Source organism: Protomyctophum bolini (assembly GCF_963924005.1).
Source record: "Protomyctophum bolini genome assembly, chromosome: 12".
Lineage (NCBI taxonomy): Eukaryota > Metazoa > Chordata > Actinopteri > Myctophiformes > Myctophidae > Protomyctophum > Protomyctophum bolini.
In genome coordinates, this window is record NC_137873.1 from 5,537,189 (window position 1) to 5,558,432 (window position 21,244).

General features: G+C 41.5%; 2 protein-coding genes across 3 annotated transcripts in view; one reads left to right on the forward strand and one right to left on the reverse strand.

The window, feature by feature from the left end:
- The window catches only part of LOC308325948 (epidermal growth factor receptor substrate 15-like 1), a 31,242-nt gene extending 21,992 nt beyond the window's left edge, over positions 1 to 9,250 (forward strand). Inside the window, exons 20-24 of one of the 2 annotated variants that reach the window (XM_080778732.1) lie at positions 333 to 393; positions 2,408 to 2,490; positions 2,682 to 2,745; positions 5,130 to 5,146; positions 5,919 to 9,250. In XM_080778732.1, coding sequence (XP_080634858.1) covers positions 333 to 393; positions 2,408 to 2,490; positions 2,682 to 2,745; positions 5,130 to 5,146; positions 5,919 to 6,065 — 372 coding nt within the window. In that variant the 3' untranslated portion in view covers positions 6,066 to 9,250. The remainder of the gene's footprint in view (positions 1 to 332; positions 394 to 2,407; positions 2,491 to 2,681; positions 2,746 to 5,129; positions 5,147 to 5,918) is intronic. The other variant, XM_080778733.1, reaches the window with a different exon arrangement.
- A 650-nt stretch (positions 9,251 to 9,900) lies between these two features.
- On the reverse strand, positions 9,901 to 12,341 carry LOC308326023 (Krueppel-like factor 2). Its single transcript, XM_080778833.1, has 3 exons — positions 11,984 to 12,341; positions 10,887 to 11,862; positions 9,901 to 10,739 (listed from the first exon to the last, which is right to left on the reverse strand). Exons 1-3 carry the CDS (start codon positions 12,053 to 12,055, stop codon positions 10,564 to 10,566), a joined length of 1,224 nt encoding a protein of 407 aa, XP_080634959.1. The 5' UTR covers positions 12,056 to 12,341; the 3' UTR covers positions 9,901 to 10,563.
- Between the last annotated feature and the right edge of the window lie 8,903 nt (positions 12,342 to 21,244).

The following is a 21,244-nucleotide window of genomic DNA, read 5'->3' on the forward strand; positions in this document are numbered from 1 at the left end:
TTTAAGACGCTGAGAGCTAAAAACAAGCTCTCCTTGCTGCCAGGAACATGCAACAATGAACCTTTTTACAGGATAAACACCATGAGGAAAAGAAGCCAGTGCTGTAAAAAAAAGAAAATTCTGGTGGCAAAGCTTCCATGTACATCACCTACGTAATATTAGATCATAGCCAAGGTTTTTTTTTTGTGAAGCGTAATTTACACTTTGGCATACGACCATCTCCTTAATAAAGGATTTACAGGTGAAATGTGCCTCAGGTTTGTTTCACATGAAAATCAGAATTCCAGCCTTGAATTGGGCTTAATTGCGCTTCTTTTCTTTCTTTCCCTCAGCCTGGCGCATTTGGCGGTAATGACCCCTTCAGATCCAACAGCCCAAAACCAAAAGATTCAGGTACTGTATTATTAGTTATAGCTACTGTCAAGACAGTAGCTAATACTGTCATGATATACTGTGAGTTCTATCGTTAGTCTGGTGAAAATAGCTGATTTTACCGATATTAAACAAGATCTCTAATGCCATTTTAGTCATGAACATCTGTGTAACTGGGTGTCCACTCCAATGACTCACAAGTTCCCAACGCAACAAGTTGCAACTGCCACAACTTTCCCCAACCGACCTGCAACGGGTCAATTCAGACCCCTACAACTGATTGCAAGTCGCAACTTGTTGCTTTGCGAATCATTGGCTGCCGTGGACTAGGCTTAACACAAGTGATGACATGCATTTACCAGTAGGGGAAATAGATCAAATTATATATCTCTGCTTTTGGGCAGAAACTAGCTAACTCCAAAATGTTCGTATTTCAGGAAATGGAAATCTATATATAGACCTGTGTGTGTGTGTGTGTGTGTGTGTGTGTGTGTGTGTGTGTGTGTGAATCTGCTGTGGTTCTGTGTTTTGGGATCCGTTTGAGAGTTAATGGAGAAAGAAATCAATCGCTACGAAGATGAGTGAAAATATTGGGGCTTATGTCATGGCCTTTATAACCAAATATTCTACCGTATCAAAGCTCAAAACCACACTTTTCCCTGTGATGGTTCTTGACCTGTCCGTCACCAATATCAGCTTACCCATAGTGACGTGCTGTATGCTTTCATCTTCCCCCTGTTTGAAAACTACTCCTTTGATACATATATACAAACTAAAGTGGAGTGACCGACATACAATATGTTTTCTATGTTAGGTGTATTCTTTATACTGGGTTGTAATTATAGACGGAGGGGGGAGAGCTACAATTATGGTAGGATTGTTGCCAGTGGATCCGTGTTAACAATAGTCAACATGGTGAACGATAATGAATAAAATTTGAATTAAAGATTTTTTTAATTTTTTCTTCTTCTTTCCAAGTCACTTTTTTCAAGTGAAAGATCATATTCAATGTCATCCTTAAACTTAACAGTAGTTACAGTACATTTCAGAGAGTGTAACAGCCACCCTATGGTCTAATAACTGAGCGTGAGAAAGCGAGGTTGTGCAAGACTGCTCAAAAGCAGTCATTCTTTGGCACCTTGGGTGACGTGTTGCATTTAGATTTTATTTTTGAGGGCATTAAGGGCAACCAATTTTTACTCACAGTGGCTTCATATTTTCCTGTAGTTGAGGTCTATTTTTAGCCTAGTACCTACGCATTTAACTGCTGCCCAACTAAAAATACTCCCCCTTACCCTGGAAAAACAGGAGGCTGTGCTGGGGCCAAGCATAACAGAAACTCTGTGACTGTGGATCCTTGCTCTACTAGAATACACAGCCACCGCTTCTGTAACCAGTCCACTGCTGCCTGTCTCTACTCTGTATCCACTGCTATTGAACCACCGCGCCTCATTCAGCGAAGGAAGTTGTTTTAAGTTTGGGGGGCAACCGCTGGCCTTGCGCACTACCATGGTACACACCTTCAGAGGAACACAGGGCCGACTGTGGACCCCAGCAGTTATTTCACGTCAAAGAAAATACAGCGTATAACGCACATGAATGCGCTCTTTTATGGTCGCACACTCACAACAAACAGATTCTATTACAATGGTTTGTTTTTTCTGCTGTAACCCCTCTGCACTTTGCAATTTATACATTAGGAAGAAAAAGGCATACCAGGACGTTTCAAAACAACCCAGCCACAGTGCTGGTTAACAGTAGACCATCTTACTCCTGTAATTAGCTAATCTGATGCATACGTCAGGTTAAACACAACCTCTGCTTTTCAGGTTTTTTTGCAAAATGTCATGGAAAATTAAACAGTCATGCACATACCCGTTTTGCTCTGAAAATAGCATGCGGGGCCCTTTTCAGAATAAGCTAGATGCAGAAATGATTTTTTTGTGGCCGGGGCTGAACTTCATTATACTTTGTGGGCCTTTTCCACAAACGTATTAAAATGTTCCAACTGTATTTCAACTGTGTCCTGTCATAGATGTCTTCGGAACAATGGATCCCTTTGGTAGCAACTCGTTTGGAAGTAAGGGTGGATTTGCGGACTTTAGTCAAATGGCAAAGGTAAGCTCAAGGGACTCATCCAGTCATGAATCAGTTGATGAAACTTTTTTCCACGTTTTTAATTTAGCTCTCATCTTAACTGAACAAATCCACCACATATGAATAGCGGGTCAGTCCAGTGACTATATTTTGCTTGGCATCCCTGTCTAAGTTGTCACCGTGAATGAGTGGGCTTTTCTGCTTTTGAACAGAAGCCGGACAATCCTGTGCTGCCACCGAAGAAGAATGTGCCTAACCGGCCTGCACCTCCCTATGGTAAGGCCTTGCGATGTGTGTGTCTGTGTGTGTGTGTGTGTGTGTGCTTGAACTGTGCTCGCTCATTAAGTACAGAGATTTGCTTTGATAGAAACAAGACGGTCTAAATTACCCCAGTGTGTTAAAGTTTCTGGTTCAGGGGGGCGCCACTGGCCTAGCGTTTAAGGCACATTCCACACATAAGATCTCATTCTGACAGCGAGTCGCAGGTTCGATTCCAGAGCCCGACAACCTTTCCTGAGTGTCACTCCTCGTCTCTCCCTCCCCGTTTCTGTTTGCTACAATAAAGGCAGAAAACCTCCCAAAATATCTATTAAAATAAGTTGCTCGTAGCAACCCAGCCGAAAAAACGTAGCCAGTGCTCAATGCAAATGTTGAATGGTCAAACTTGAACGTGGACTTGACATTTATAGACACATTGTACGTCATTTATTAGAGGTCCATGGCACTTTTGCATGGTTGCAAACACCAGGGAAATGTCATGAAACAGTCAGTGGTGTCAGCATTTTCTTTCCTTTCTGCGTAGTGCGTACCCATTTGTGGTTGAATATTGTCTTATTAAACTTGTGTTTTCTGTGCTCAGCTAGTGCTGGGGGGTTTAGGGTTAGACTTTAATTTCTCTTTTTGAAGTTGTAAACAGGAAGGCTGTTGGTATAGGTAAGGCAGAGTTTGGGTTCTACCCCTCATCTGATGTACGCTTGAATTTCTTTGAGTGCACGTGGTAAATGGTGCATTTATATAGCGCCTTTGCCCTTTATCCAAGGCGCTTTACATCGATTGACCATCTTGTGTGCATCTACCATCTCCTGAGGTCCTTCCTCCAATAGAAGACATGGTGTGAGAACGTTTGTTGGTTGTTTTCACCTATTGGTGAAACAGTTGTACGAAGCTAGCACCACTGATGCAAACCAAAAATGGTTCATGACCAAATAGAGTAAATGACTAGTGGATATCAATATATTGGCGATTGCTATAGCTACCATTACATTGTCGGACACAGACAATGAAACTCTTAGTTTGTCAGAGGCCCTGCGAAATCTGGGTATATATATACTGTATATCTCATTTAGGTACAGAGTTCAGTTCAGTTGAGACAGATCATTAAAGCTAGATTATGGCACCGTCATGGAAATTGTATAAAAACTTTACAGGACACGTGGGTGGGGCTGTTGTTTTTGTGTGTCAGTATTGAGGGAAAAAAGGGACATATGTGTGTTTTGTAAAGTCAAACTGCTTTTGTAAGTTTCACTAACAATGCGGTCAACACCTTTTTTTCCTTTTTTTTACTGTTACTTTCACTGTTTCTTCTCCATAATAGGCATTATACTTGACTGATTTGATTTAGTCCCATATCCGTGACACTAGACAGTGGAGGTCAGTGGTGAAGCCTCTGATTACTAGCGGTCTCTGAAGTCGATATACTTCAGAACAGATGACTTTGAGACATGCATTTGAAATGCATGTCTCTACACCTTTCAGGTAAAACTTCTCCCATTGGTAAACTTGGTTTGGGGGCAGTGGAAAATCCAAGAGAGACAATCCAGGACACTGATTCGTCTCAGAATATAAAGGAGTTTGGGAGCACAGATATCTGTAAAGACTCCTTTGTTACGCCTAAGGACTCTTCTGTGGGTTTCGCTGATTTCAGCTCAGTAAGTGTAGTTTATACTCTTGTGTTCAGCCTACGTTTGCTGACTGCTTGAGCGCCCCCCTCCTTCGAGTCATCTCATGGTGCTGAATGCCACAGCAAGGCTCATTGCCGGTTTCAGCTTGTTTGTTCTGGGGCCATGTTCTATCAGCTTTCTTTCATGCCAGTAACTCTTACATGACAGTCACAGGATCGCAATGTTTACTGACTGTTGTATTTTCTGCAACTAATGACTTGAATGAATCCTAAATAAAAACCAGTTTCCCAGTGCTTGTGGGGGTCCTGGCCTGCAGGGATATGAAGAGTTACCTTTACAAACTCTGTTCGCTCGTCTCCATCGGCATGGCAATATGGCCTGTTGGCTTGCTCTTGTTTCTTGCCTCCCCAGCCCTCAAAGTATTTTCCTAGTTGGAAGAGTATATCATAGAACTTGGTCGTTCAGGTAACACACACGGGTGACAGTACTGATATGCCCTCCCTGTACAGTAAGTTAGCCATGTTTGTCATGCTGTATACAGACTAACGGCTGATTCTTTGCTTTAGATGTTTCCTTCAATGTGTTACATGTTACGATCTCGGGTAGAGAGTGCTGTTGCATGGCAGGCTGGCTATTTGTGTCTTTTTTTCTATTGTTCAACTTTGACCTCACGCCAGCATGACATTCGGGAATCGTGTGTGTGTGCGTGCCATGCCATGTCGTGTCTAGATCTGTATTGTAATTTTTCTTTTTTCCCAGGGTCGGAACATGCAGAGGTAAGATTAACATAAGGTGACCAGTCACCAGATTTGAGTCCTTTGCATGTATAGAGACCTGTCCATATACTCTTGAGTGAGCGCAGCTGACTGAATTGTGAGCAGCGAACACTTGTGTTCTTGATAGAAATCCTCTTAGCTGGCAAATTTCTCACCAGGGTTTAGTGAGACGGTAGTATAAAATAGAAAATGCATTGATCATCTGTGGGTTATTTATATAAAACAATTGGTAATACATTATTAAAATACATGCGATGAATGATCATGTAATGATCATTATTATTGTTTTACAACATAGTTTTTCATGTTACTGGTGAGGAATTATGTACCCCCTAAATTAAAACTTAATTTCAGGACTTTATTGTGACTCGCGTTGAGATCAACATTTATTTATTTTTTAATAAGATCCAGCCAACCTCTTGACGTAGGCTAATGGCAGTATTTGAACTTAATTTGTACGGCTAGGGTTATTGTGACTTTTTGTTTTTTAATGTATAAGATCCAGCCAACCTCTCGAGGTAGGCTAATGCAAATATTTGAAATTTATATTTGTAAAATCTCACTTGAGTCACTGTACTGCATCCATCATTATCACACTGGAAATTAATCATATTTTGATAAATCTTCGAGTCCAGTATTTGTTCCTTTCTGTTTTGTTTTGCTGTGTGTGTGTGTGTGTGTGTGTGCGCTGCGTGCGTGCGTAACTCAGCAGGCATCTATTCCTCCTCTCCAGCCAGGCCGTTAACATTTCCCCGTTCCTCCCTCCTACCAGTTTGGAAGTGAGAGCCAGCAGGTGGAGTGGGCCAAGCGGGAGAGCGAGCGTGAGGAACAGGAGCGACTGAGGAAGCTGCGTCTCCAGGAACAGGAAGACCTGGAGCTGGCTATCGCCCTCAGCAGGGCTGACATGCCCAGCACCTGAACTCAGACCACTCTCCACACGCAGACCCTTGATGGCACCTGAACCCAGACCACTCTCCACACGCAGACCCTTGATGGCACCTGAACCCAGACCACTCTCCACACGCAGACCCTTGATGGCAGCACACGTAACTGACTTGACCGCCGTGATTTCCCCCCCCCCCCCCCTGCTACTACCACTCCTGACGCCAGTATCTCTTATACAAATGCTGCTCATGCTCATATTCAACACTACCATACTTTCCGGGACAGGACTAGATTACACACTACTACATTTGACCATGTCACTGAATGGAACGGATGATGGCGGAACGCCAATCGCCATAACGTAAAACCCTGTGTTGTTTCAGCACTGAGTGTAAAAATTCTGTTTCCAATTTTACACTCCGGGATTAACACTGAGGATTTTCGGTGTACAACTACTACCACTTCATACTAAAGGCCAGTGCTGCTTCAGATGAAGGCTCTGCGTTTTGCAATCGAGTCCAACCCCCCCCCCTTCATCAGCAGACTTGTCCAAACACTACATGGTACACTGACCTAAACACAACCACCCCATCACCACTCCTGTGAGAGAACCCTGTGCTTCTCTGGTCTGATCCTCTGAGCGTTTTAATCTTCAGCGCTTCCTGGCTACGCAGCAGCTATAATGAAGGACTATGTCATGTCCAGCCCCCTGTAGAACATAGTGATTTCACGCAACTCACATCGGTTGGCTGCTTGACTATACAATGTATATAGCTTTGTTATCTTTGTTACAGGCAACTTCCTTTTTCGTCTTGATTTTTTTGTGTTGTGAGGAAATCAACATTTTACAAATATTTTATTTAGTTTTATTATTTATATGCAAAAAGGAATGCATCTGTGGTCTATGAAGTATCTGTAAATGCACTGTATAAAACTGTATCATAACCTCTGATTACTTCAAACATTCATAATGGAAGTCAAACTGAGTAGGTAACTACTTTTTAGGCAGTGATTGTTACTCTGATTTCAGGTATTCTTTTTATTTGTTTGCCTTCAGAAATCACTTAATGTAAATATAATATTATTTGATGACGGCTTGACAATGTGTTGCCTTATACACCCCAGCCTTGTAATAGCAATGCGAAAGCGTAATAATCCACCTGTCTTAACCACTCTCAACCTGGTGTCCCTATTTTGGGCATGGCATTATAGGCATTACCTTTTCCAAAATATCTCGAATAGCAGAGCTTGTAAATCAGCAATTTTGCTATTGTGTGACGAAGCATAAATTAGAGCTTAAGTGGTCGTAGGCAATGCTTCCAGAAAAGGTTATTAAAGGGAAATTCCACTGCCAGTTAACATTAAAATGATTTACCAGATTGAGGCGTACATGTAACTGATTAAGTCTCCCTATGTGGCTGGCCAAAGCAATCTCTGCCTCCAAAGCAAACTATGTCGAAAACCAACTGCGTAGTATCATTTTGCCTTTTTACCAGATGTCTGCATTTTTTAACTTGTTTTAACAGGAAGATATTTATGATTTGTAGAGTTCATTTTACCCTGTAAGTAAGCAACTTTTTACAGGGACTGAGAGTGGAATTTCCTTTTTAATTATGTTTTAAGTTTTTATTTCTGGAGTTGGAAGTGGTTTTCGCTCTCACCTTTGACAAAACGCCTTTTGTTTTGTGGCTTTTACTACACATTTGATGACGAAAAGTGATGATTTTATGACTCATTAACCGAATCATTTACCAGAGAGAGCGGACAGAGTTGCTTTGGGGGCCCTTTCACAATCCTTCCATTGTTGTCATTTTCAGTTCTTCTAGCGAAGGATAACGAATGAAAGGTAACCTCTTAATTCTCCCAACGACCCCAAACTCCTCACATTTATTTATAGTGCCATAAATGGTTAATTATTAATGTCTTCCTTATTCATTGAAATTGAATGAAATTCAATGATGTCATGTACAAAAAGAGAAATTGATTATTTGTTGACTCCCTTTAAAAAAGGACACTGTAAACCTGATTGACCTCTTTGGTGCTGTTACACTAAATGTTGCCCTTCTACTAGAGATGCGTCACAACAGCAGTGATGATGAGATTGATATCTGGTTACAACTTGAATTGTCCTTGTATGTCAGCATGTGCCCGAATCACCCATTTTATCACTTGTATTCATGTAGATCCGTGTCTTTCAATCTGGCAGGAGGATGAGTTTAAATGTCTCTTATACTGATTCTGTGTAATCATACCATTATAACACTGACCAGATTTATTTGGCACATAATGTATGTATATGCCAGACTTTCTGTATGTGCGGGTTGTTGTTCCAATGTTGATATGTTGGTGGAAGTAGTTCCCATGGAATGCATGACCATGGAAGCTGGCTGTACCCATGCAGATGTACAGCACGCCTTATCTATCCACCAAAGACATGTGGACATTCATATTATTGCATATCTGTCATTCATTATGGGAGGGGAAAAAAATCCTTTCAAAGTTTTGGCTTTCTCAAAACTATAACTTTTAATATAATAAACGTAACATACCATTTCCTAGATTAAGAAGTCTTGTTTTTTAATGTAAACTTGTCAAATCCAACATTCACCTAAGAATATATTTGTAAATGACATTTCAGTGAGTTATGATGAAGAATTAATCTGCAAAAGTGTTGGTTCTAAATCTTGATTTTTGATACCGGCTCCATTAATGGTGATCTTGCAGTGCTCCATAATTCACACCAAATTAATAGTTCAAGTATAGTTAATAAAGATGAAGATTGGGGAACTTCAAGTACTTATTTTTCTCATATTCACTCTTAGTATTTCAAGTCTGTCTGTAGTCGTTATTTAAAACTGAGCTTAAGAGTTAAAAAATGGTTTCAGAAAAGTGAAATGAGAATAGTATTGTATTTGCATTTCACCACTGAAGCTATGTTTAGCCCTGTATACTTCCTCAATTTTGAAATAAGATGAATTCTAGCAAGATGTTTGACCCATGCCGCATGACTTTTAAGGCAAAGCAGTCCCCATAAGCGGTACTAGGTGCATTGTTTAACATTATTTAACATTTATTTATCATTTGACTACTACAGGACTATCATAACAGGCTAACAGCTATGGACTGAGTGGCACCACTATTCCTACAGGTGTGTTGTGCCTGAGTAATATGATGTAGTATGATTCATGCACAAATGGAATAAAACAGCTTTATGTACTATCTCTGTATCTGTTATCTACATTTTCCCTTACATTTTTATTTGCTCATCCTCTTGACAAATCTGGCCATTAATGGTCTTGATACATGCAGTCAATTCCAGCTTTGATGTTTGTGAAATGAATGCCCGCTGACACTAGACATATGCAGGGTTCGATTCTTTGAAACGTGAAGCGTGGGGCAACTCTGTGTAATTGTAGTATTAAGGCTCTTTGATGTCTTACTATAATTTTCTATCCATCCGAACGAGTCTATGGGCTCCCTGACGAGGGTTTGCTGTGCCCCTCTGTCCAGACGGCTCCTAGCTCACTCTGTAATTATGGAAATTGAGTGTTTGTATTTATAGGCTAAGCCCACAAGCGGCTGCACTTCTCTGTCCTGCAGCTGGAAAACATCACAGTGTAAATGAAGTAACCAGGTTTTTGTTTTGTTTTTGAGAGTAGGTACATAGTGGCATTCTGTATATGACCACTGTGTCTATTTAAGCAAGCCTATAGGTAAAGTATGCTATAGCTCTTGTTTCGTTGGTCGATGTAGTTCATTAAGTCTTAAGTGTGAACATGTTTCACATGATGAAAGGACATCTTAGACTTAGATGACTAAGCATGAATGGTGTGTCTTTGCTGAAAGAAGTTCCCCAAATACCAAAGATATCAAGTTCGTTGTTTTAATATTTACAATAAATACACAATTTACAGTATAAAATCCATGTACATATCTATATAAATTTAAGTAAAAAATAACAATACACAGGACATCAAGCCCTGCACAGAGGGGCTGGACCCAGAAGTATGCAGTTTCACTTGAGAAGATACAATATCATCTAAGTGTTGAAGCCATTCAAACTTTGAGGCAGTTTAAATAATAAAACATTGTCTTCGCACATTGCAGGCTACAGTATGTGCAGTTCACTCTTGTCAACATGAACTTGTCGTGGACTTTTTGGTGGCCGTGTTACGTGTAGTTCTGTCATGAAGAGTTTTTACAGTAGCACACAGTCATAAAAAGGCACTTTGTGTCAAACACAGCATTCCAGTTTTATCAAGGAAGAGTAGTATATGCTACAGGGCCAGCCCCTTTGTTTTGTTTGCTGTTAATCAAACAACCAATACAGCTTTTCTAAAGCTTTCATAATAACCAGAGTAGTACCAGCTACATTATTAGAAAATAATAACACTAAAACTTTTTTCCATATATAAAAGACTTTGGTCATGTAGAGAACAATTTAAATTAAAAAATACATAAGAACAAAAAAATACACATAATAGATCCCATGTATGATCCCCCAGTCCTTATTTGGCTATAGCAGGCTTTCTTCACATGTGTCTCTTCATGTGAAGGGCCAGGTGGTCAGACCTGGAGAAGGCACGCTCACACAGGTGACACTGGAAGGGACGATGGCCGGTGTGTTTGCGGAAATGACGGGTCAGTTCGTCGGAGCGAGCAAATTTCCACCCACAACCTTCCCAGCTGCAGTGGTAGGGCTTCTCACCTGCGAGGACAAACAATGATAACACGTTAGACTACAGCACTGTTTACTGCGCACCGTTGTGATTCATGCGTAATTACGCGCCTCATGCGTAATTACGCGCCTTTGGTCGTTGAATAATGTCCATATACATATGTTTTTGATTCTTACCGGTATGAGTTCGGTGATGTGCCTTCAGATGGGAGCTCTTGGTGTACGTCTTGCCACAGCCGGCGAACGTGCAGGTGTGTGACGCGGTGCGCTTCCTCGGCCAGGTGCGTCGGCCTCTCTTGGGTTTCGACTCGAGCAGCTCGAGGGGAGACGATGGCGGCGTGAGCATCACCCTCTGTGCGCCCGGCTGCATGCCGAGACCCTCGTCGTACATGCCAAAGGGATGCGGACCTCCTTGGTACGGCAGATGCTGCATCTGCGGCGCCGGGTGGTGTGGGTACGCCGCCGAGTGATATTTCTGTGGGAAGCTCATGGAGTGGCACTGCAGCGGCGCGTGGCAGTCCGAGGCGCCCTGCAGGTGGTGGTCGTCTGGGCTGAGCGGCGGGGTAATACTGCTGGCTGCCCGCGGGGAGATGGCGACGCGCGGTTGCTCGAAGGACATCATGCAGGACACGTTCCCCTCCTGCTTGATTTTGGTGCAGCTCTGAGGCACCATGCCCAGAACGGGGCCGTAACCGTCCATGCTTGGCTCAACTTTGATGTTTTCGATGCTAATAATGTCCTGTCTGGGAAACGGCACCGTGTTGATGTAAAATCTTCCCTGAACGGCCGTGTTGTTGTTGCGCGTAATGCCATAGTTGTTGTTCTCCCCCTCGGACCGGAGCAGCTCTGCCATGAGGCTGGTGCTGTACGGTGGAGGCGGTGAGCGGTGGTCGTTTGATGCATACTGTGGCACTTGGTTCCCCGTGGCCGCGGGGCTGCTGGTGTACAGGTGGGCATCAGCAGCAGAGCCCATATATTCCGCACCGACTCCGATGGGCGCCGGACTACCCGAGCCAGTTGTGTTGGCGAGAATAAAATCCAGATCCAAATAGTTACTCAGATCCTCGTCGTCCTTTCTGTGGTGATTGTCCATGTTATGTACCATTTCTACCATGGAGCAACTGGTCGGCTTCTCCATCTCGCCTTTCCACCTCTGGAAGAAAGAAGGGAGAACGTTAGACATGGTGTCGCTATACTGTCACACAGACAGGTGCATGGCAACAAAATGGCAAGAAGCGCACAGGCATGTTTTCTTTCTTTCTGGTTGTACTTACCATTTCCCAAGTTTTTTCTCTTTGGTTTGAGAACGTCGAAAATGATGGCAGCATCACTCCGGATAAGGCCATCGTTTTTTTTGTAGAAATAATTATTATTTCTTGTCAAAGTCGTATGAATAGAGCTTCAGCCGCACCAGAATACGTGCGCCTTATCTTACTGTCTCTTCTCCACTGTTGCGTTTCAAAGACATGAACCAAGTTTGAAAGGTAGGAGGTCCTCTAAACCTTATAACTGTCTAAGCCAAGTTCCACTGACCAATTGGAGAAGGTCAGGAAACAACGTTGAGGAAATGGTGGAATTGCTGGTAAATTTAGCGCTTTATAAAGCGAGTCCTGCAGCGCGCGTTGGTTTAGTGTGCTCTGTGTGTGCCTCTGTGAACCCCAGGCAACGCGTCTATAAACTCTAGAGCCGCCCCCTCTTAATGACGCACAACCTAAGTGATCCGTCCCACTTTGGATGGGGGGGGGGGGGGGGGGGGGGGGTGGCGTAGCTTTGGAAAAACTATGCAAGCAAGTTACACTACTCACAACATTATGGCAGACAATTATGTAATAGCCTACGCCGAAAACAATAGCAGATCAGAGAATGTGTCTTGGCATAAGATGACACATGTTGCTGCAACAACTTAAAATAAAACATTTTTAACCAAAACTTTTACAAATATTTTATTTGAAAATCGATGAATTGAATCAGCACGGACAGAATACGAATTTGTCGCATGCCTTATTCAATAGGCTTCAATACTAATATAGGCTGCCGCTACATCGTTATCGTTATAATAATGTATATAGGCATATATTACAGGTATAGGCTAATTTAAATTTGAATCAAAATAAATAACTTGAAAATAAATAACAGCCTATGCGGCGCTACCTGGCTGCTTCTTCATGTGAAGTTGTCTACACCTGCTTGCCGCTTTAGAGCAAACTGTTGTTCTCAAGCCATTATCATTAATGGTGGGATGCTATTGTTCCTGCGCAGCAGGCTTGTCCAAACAGGCGCCAGTATCGTCTCACATCGTTTTCACGGCTTTCAACGCTCTCTCCGCACTCGTGATGTAAACATGATTTGAGGTAACATTCTATTCATGTGAAAATGAGGCATCTTTAGTGATGATGGGGTCACATTTGCATCACATTTAGAGGAATGACTGCCACTGTCCACAACTGTTGGAGTTGGACCTGACTGAGAACTCATCTCTGACTTTGAAGGCTTGACTGCTTTACTATCTGGCTAAACCAGTAGCTAAACCAGTAGCTGCAGAAAATTATGTAAAATTGATGTGCCACCGCTGTGGCTGTTAGGCCACATCATAATACATTTTTCAATCAATGTAATAATTTATAGACTTATATGTTTTATAATGTCCTTATTTTAGCTTCCTTGGTCATAACATAAAACATATATAATTCACAATATGCAAGTGAACAAATAGACTAATGTGTCTTTGTCTAAATGTAATTTAGTTGTCATGATTATTGTCATGCCAGATCTTTAAAGATCTGGCATCCTATGCCTATATGGTATGGAGTTTCAATGTACAGATTATATGAAACTATTTAGACTGATGAAAGCTTGGTTCTCGGTTTACGATCCTCCTATATTACAATTTCTATATGCATTTATCTATTACCTTGTGTTTTCCTTGCTTACTGTTAATCACTCTGGATTAAGAGCGTCTGTTTACATTGTAAATTGTAGATATTTTTGACTATGTTTACTGACAACCAATGCCTCTGCATATTTAATATGCTTGTTGGGTGACTGATTTCTATTAGGCTAATTACAGCCAGCAGGCATACATTGTGTACGCTATGTGCTGGGACATCACACAGCACACAACCTGTCGTGGGAAAAAAGCTGATCTGACTGTTATCTTACAGTCAAATTAGGTTGTTCTCAATTGATCAGTGTAACGACATGCTAAGCTCAGCACCTGATGACAGACTGATCCCCTTCTCATCAAGCCGTTGATGGAGCTTATAGGTGCACCTGCCAATCCCATCAAATACTTTTCGTTCTTCCTACACTCTCCTACAGTATGCCTCCACCTACACTGACTGCCTGGCTGGCACTCTTGTAGATATCAAGTAAAATCCTGAAATTGTCATCATTATATTTATTGCATTTTTTTGCAATGTCAAATTAAATACATACATAAAAAAGAAAAGCTAAATAGGACTAGGAGGAAACACAAATGAACGTGACATAACATGTTGAGCTCAGTGGCTTGTGACAGACTTGATTTCTCTTCTCTTCAAGCTGTCATATCAACCCCCCATCAATACAGAATGGTTGCTGTGAGGTTTCCATATCCTGATCCCCAATTTTTTGCTGTGTGTGTTCTGTGGAAAAGTACGTCGGACAGCAAGGAGAGAACCAGTAATGCCAGAGAGGAAGTGTGTCCTGACTCCTGACTGGCCTCTATTACCAACAGACGTGTCTGAAGCCCTGAATGTTGACCTTGACCCCTGCTGCCAGTGCATCTGCTTCTGTATACTGCGGTACCACTTTTCATCTGCTGAGTGACTGAGTGTTCTCATTTTTAACCACTTCCCCTGTGACAGCCAGCTAACTGTTGCACTTGGTATCGCTCAAGGGCGCCGCAGAGACACCAGTGTAAATTTGATTGCTCAAATGCTAAATGGCGCACATGAAATCTTCATAATGGTGATTACTATATGTAGATCTTAGCAGGGATTTGCTGAACAATGGTATAAAGATTCAATTTTCCCCCCAGGGAAAACAAATTAATAAATAGTTGTTTGTTTTGCCTATAATGACAATGATTCCAGCGTGTAATCTTGATTATTATTATAATTATTGAAGTGAATGGTGTCTTGAGACTGGATAGACAGAATTTGAGGCAGAAGAGGAAGCATATAGGTTACAATGGGGTCATTGATGAGAAATATTTCCACTGAAGTTGTAGAATATCACCTTCCCTGAATATTGATTTACACAACTTTTCAATTTTATACTGTGCGAAATCCCTGCTCCTGAAAATATCTGTCCAACAACCTGGGAACAATGTGTTGATATCAGGTTCAGGTTGGTTATTATTCAATATTCAAGATGTTCCGTTAAATGGCTCATGATGTGTATGATTCATGGTTAATGCTCTACAGTCTGGGACTGATGTAATCAATTATAGTCACTCACAGCTTGTTGTGGGCTGTTGAGGTTGTTGGCAAATTACAATATACACATACACACACATTTATCATGCCTCTGTAGGTTTTCCATGTGGTGACGATTCGGACACACATCCTGGCCCTGTGTGTCTCACTCCACTAACTGTCATGGAAAAGTTGTGTGTATGTGCGAGACTGGGGAGTTCTGGGGCTGCACGGGACGTCCTGCCTGAGCGTGAGTCGGTGAGAGTTTGAGAGAGAGTGGGACTCAGCTCTGGGTTTATATAGCCCAGTTATTTTTAACCACCCGCCCCCTTTGCTTATTACAACCCCCCCACCCCCCCACCGCCCCCACCCCTCGACCAAGACTGCTCAGGAAGCACGCTTGGCTCTCTTTCCTGCTCACACGCGGTCAGATTCAAACAGAATCAAAGAATGATAGCATTGAGACTCTCCTTCTCCTTTTGGAAAAGAAATGTATGGGGGGAGTGGGGGGGGGGGGGGTCAAGAGAGAGGGGGGGGGGGGGGAGGTTGGCACGTGCCAATGAGAGAGAGTCTGGGAGCTGGCCCCTGTCCTGCTCCAATTTCAGCGCCCCTCAAATATTTTTGGTGAAAAACAGAATGAAAAAAGGGGGAAAAAAATCATGGCAGACCTGAGATAGACCTGATGTCTTTCTTTTGCCTTTTGAACATACACCACGGTTTCTTTACTGAATTAGCATGACCAAAGATCAGTTGAGTTTCACTGTTAGAAAGACATGATAACAAACAAACAGCAGCTCATGTACCAGTAAGTAGATGACAGAGAACACATTTGAATAATCTGTTTGCATAACATTGCCTGATGTTTTACATTGTTAATCAGAGAAAGCAAACCTGATACTAGAGAAGATTCCCAGGCAACTGCTTATCTTTATTGTTGCACATAAGCATGAGGACTGTAGGACATGTAACTTCCTCAAGCCTGGGTGAACTTTGAATTTTGGTAAAGACTTTAATTAAGGCCTTAATTTAAAAATGACACTAATACTAAAAAAATAAAACGTGAACGGCACTATCCTCAAAAATGTTAGCCACTAAACAAAGGAGATATAGAATTGTATCAGCATACTGAGGCTACATGTATTACTTTGATATTAATTGGTAAGAAAAGTTGTCACTTTGTCTCATTTTGGAATGGAACTATTTGGATAAAAGTTTTTGTTTTCTTTTCCACACAATGATTATATTTCTGTATATTTCTATGTGTGCAATAAGTATTGACAAACGCTGAGGAAGGCCATACAGGCCGAAACGTGTACGTTTTCAGTCTCAGAGGTAAAAACATGTAAAAGGACATACAATGAGTGCTGGCATTTTCTTCACCTCAACTGCAATAAGTATTGTCTCTACTATCCTTCTGAGGTGACATTTTGAAAATATAGAACTCACACTAGCCCACATTGCATTCCACAACACCTCTGTCTGCATTAATGCAACCAGAGTCTGGCTTCAACCAAACCCAAACATGTGTCTGAGCAACCAACGTAGCTTTCACCAAGTGTTATGGAAACCCACCTTTCAAAAATATGCAGCTCGCTTCGGCAGTATAATGACTACATGTGGATATAATTGAGCCAGTGGAGCAGTGGGGGATGGGCCCAATTTATTAGCTGTTAACACCAGGAATTATACTGGACTCTCTTGTCACACCACACACACATGACTGGCTGCACTGGCCGTGAAACTGTTTTCTTTCTCCAGAGTGCTAAAGAAAGGTGCTTTTTATTGGATAAATGAGAGCGGACAGGCTCTCATTGGATGAAGTGGGCCACTCTGTCAGTACTGGATGATTTTTTTCCTGAATGGTTCCTCAGGCACTGTGACAATTCAAAATGCTCGCTGTACTTATGATACATTATGGATTAAAACTTCAATGTATTTGGTTTCTCGTTACCAAAGTTGCTGTCCTCCCGAAAAAGGTCTTGATTTTATGTTTGTGTGTGAAATGGAAATGAATATGTGGACATTATATTCATTACAAAAAATATGATATATTATACTTAATAATCAATTAAGTATTCATGTATTCATTTATCTCTCAGACATATACAGTATATCGACCACTCTGTAAAAGTTTGCATTGTTTTGTCATCAAAGTTAATACTTTCTTGGTCACCTTTAAAAAGTACCGGAATAGTCTTTTGTGTGTGTCTGGATGCATGTGAAGCTAAATTAAAAAAAAAAAATTAAATCCTATGTGAACAGGCACATATGGATCAACACTTCAGGTCTGATGTTACTGTATAAAGTGGAGTCTATACCCCCTGAAAGCCAGCAGCGGCCTGTTTTTTCTCTCCATGGGACGACAACCACAGACCTGTGCACATTTGAACATGCCGAACTAAACTGTGCCAGCTGTTCAAATAGCATAACCCAGGGCCTCGACACAGGTTCTCCATTGAAGGCCCACTTCATTTGATTGAGTGATCCAGTCTGCAGTGCACTTTATAGTGTACACACCTCAAAATGGCGACATTTGTAAAACGCTAATAAAAACATTCCTGCAGCAAAGAATGCTCTAGGTATTTCCTCCCCTACACCTGGTTACGATTCCTTGAGTGCAGTCGTCTGTTTTTTTGCACAGAAACTCAGTCTTTTAGTGAGTGTGTAGCTAGGTTCCTGCATTTTGTGAAATTGCGAATGGGGTTGTGTCTTGGATCTATAGAATGTGGTCATATCATATAAATGACTAAAGCTCTATAGAACTATACTCTTTTTGGTATCATAATAACTAACTTAACTGGCAGATGGTTTGGGAGAAGTTTGAGTCAGAAAGTCAAGATTATGTGAGCTATACTTACCGAATAGGGGACATGTCATATTCATGTGGGAGTCAATGACAGTATACTGTACGTTGAAATGTCATGGTACAGGAGGGGTCAACAAAGAGTTAAGAGAGCAAAGTATTGTCAATGACACAAATGTGGAGGGAGAGATTAGTCCGGCAGCCGGGGGTGTGGAGTGGGAAATTTGGTATATGTTTTTTTTTATTGGCCATAAAATATTGTCTATATACATACATACATTCATGAATCCACTTCCTGACCGGCTGTCAGTATTGAGCGTTTTATCTGGGTTTATATGTGACTAAACATTAACATCCTGGCAAAAATGTCAAAATGTCATTATGCTTTAAGTAGCATGTGACGTGTCAATCTAGGGGGGTTTCATGATTCTGAATCTGAATCCATTGCAACTTTGCAAGCATTAGTTTTTCACAAAAACACTCTTTTGGCTAAAAATGGCCATAGCAGTCATCACAAATGTGATGAGGTCAGCACATTTTGGGCACATTTGGGCAAGTGGTTATGATGATTTTAGCCAAAGGACTGTTTTTTTGTGCAAAACTAATGCTTGGAATGGATTCAGAATCACGAAACCCCCCTAGTCACATGCTACATAAAGCATAATGAAAAACAAAAATCTTGCCTTATATAGGATGTTAATGGTGGATTCATGAATGTATACAGACAATATTTTAGGCCAATAAAAAGAAAGCGATATACCACATTTCTCACTTTAAACAAAAGAAGGCTGCCGGATCAACTATAGGCTACTAGACCAAAATAAATGACTATAATGATTCAGTGTGGGTATGTATTCATGTCTAGAAACCATTGAACCGTTCGATAAGTAACTATTTTAAATGACAAGACAAAATCATTCTTTTAAATAATCTTAGAATGATATTAGCTATCACTTCTCAAAACCGGGATTACCTGGTCGCAGACAGACGGACATACATGGTCAGGGACGAACTAGTAGCCTACTGTGGACTATAGCCTATGGGATTGGGATTGTGGACGGACCCCGACTCTGCCTGGCGGAGAATGTTTCAGCACTCAGGACAGTGACCAGTGACCACCTGTGAGTGTCACCCCTCATTAGGGGCAGATTGAGCGCATCTGCGTTTAGGCAGACCTGGCAGAGACAGAGACCCCAGCCCAGCCCATGTCCGTTTTCCCCCTTTACGTAATTGTAGAGTTGTGAAACGTATAGGTCATAAAATATGTTTTAATTGCAAGTTAAAGAAGTTGTCCAGTCTAGATGATATTTATTTGCACCGGCACCAAGGCAAGACGTCACCTCTCAGGGAAACGGGAACACTGAGCATATAGGCATACAATATTCAGCACCCAGAACAGGTAAAAAAACATTTGGCGGTAACTTTATTGTCGCTATTTCACTTTAACCACACATAAAAAACGAATTTTGTTTAATATTAAAGTCGGAACAAGGACATGGCACCAACACACGTGTGCATGCCTCGTACCGTTTGTTTAGGCTACTTGACAGAAAAGAATGATGTGTTGCCAGTTGCCACTTGCCAGACATTGTGGTCTAACTGTTAATTGCCGCCATTTCAGATTTGCAGTCATTTTTTATTACACCAACAACGTTAGTTTAGCTGTCAAAACGAAGGGCATGTCTATCCTAAGATAGACTCTCGATTCTGACTTCTAGTGAAGAGAAGATGTCAGAATCGGCATGTCAACAATGGTAACGTTAGCTAAAAAGCTAGCCAGCTAATCTATAACGGATTCTGGGTTCAGTCAGTGTGTGCATGTTTTGGTCAATTGTTTATCTTTTACAGTCACCATTACAGTATAGGCTAACACTTTTACTTCAGGTGGTGAATGGTAACTGAGCAACTTCAACTTACACAATTATACCTCTGCATCAATGGGTTTAATGGCTCTCATAGCAAAGTTTGTTTTTGACTGAAAAACATTTTTCTTTTTACCAGGGAAATTAAGGAAGTCCAAACTAGCAAGACTGGACTGTGCAGTGCAAGTAGACCACAGGTGAGAACGGTCAAAGCTTTATTTTTGATGAAAAGCATAATTTGCTGTCTGTACAGTGTTGTGTCGGTATAGGTTCAGAATGATCTAAAGTCCAATAAAAGGCTATAGACATAACTCATGGGACCTTAAGAAATGGCATATTTTAATGATTACAGGGCTACATTTCCTGAAATGAATGGTACCACGTGATATGAATATGAACATATGATAAAAGCCGATACGACCTGTTATATCGCGAATCTATTATCCGCTCCATATCAGTCCGTTGGTCGGGGCACCCCTTGAAGCACAGGGCCAGCGCTGTCATGTCTGTCCTGGAGAGCTCTTACGCATCTTTACTTTTTCAGACAATATATAGAAATCTTTCTGTGACCTTGATAAGCCCAGCTAGTGTGCACACTCTTATAAGTAATGGTAAATGCTTTTAAGGTCTACTTTATCTCATCAACAGTCGGTGTGCACTTAATTATTCTAGGCCAGCTGTATATCGCCACTGTTTGCGGAACAAGATAGGCTATAGTCGCTATATGGCCTATTGTTTGGGGCTCCTTGAGATAGTTTTTGATTGATTTATTGATTGATTGAATACTTAATATTAACAGTTGGCAAATAGTACAGTGGTATGATGGCGCTAAAAGTATAACACAAAAAGCACTTGTGTTTCATCATCGGATTCATCATCATGCCTAGAAGTTATGCGGGAACTTTCTGGCCTTAATTGGCAGCCCATACAGCCAAACAGAAAAGTCCTATCTGATTGCATTAAACAATGTTAAACAACGTTAACCCATTCTGACCTGAGATCAGATTCATACGAGGTTTCCACTGGACACACACTGGTCTGATTAACCCATTCTGACCTGAGATCAGATTCTAAAAAATGTCAGTCGTTCTTCGATTTTTCAAAAAATAGCAGACCTACAAGCTCGTAGCGCGCCACTCGGTGGCGCGCTATGAGCTTGTAGATCTGCTATTTTTCATTAGCTAAAGCATAAAATGATGCTAACACCAAAACGGGTTCCCGATCAGAATGGGTTAAACTCACGTTGTCACTCGATTTGCCACTCACTTTATGCATACTATTCTCACACGCATGCCATTTATTAAGCGATGACATCATCTGGCTACTCCCAGACAGTCTCCTTACTTGTAATGTGATGTAACAATAAAGATTGATTGATTGATTGATTCAAGAAGATGCAGCTTTGACGCGTCGGCAAAAAAAACTGAAAAGCTTTGCCGACGCTGCAAGTTGCAGCCACACGCGAGCTTCATT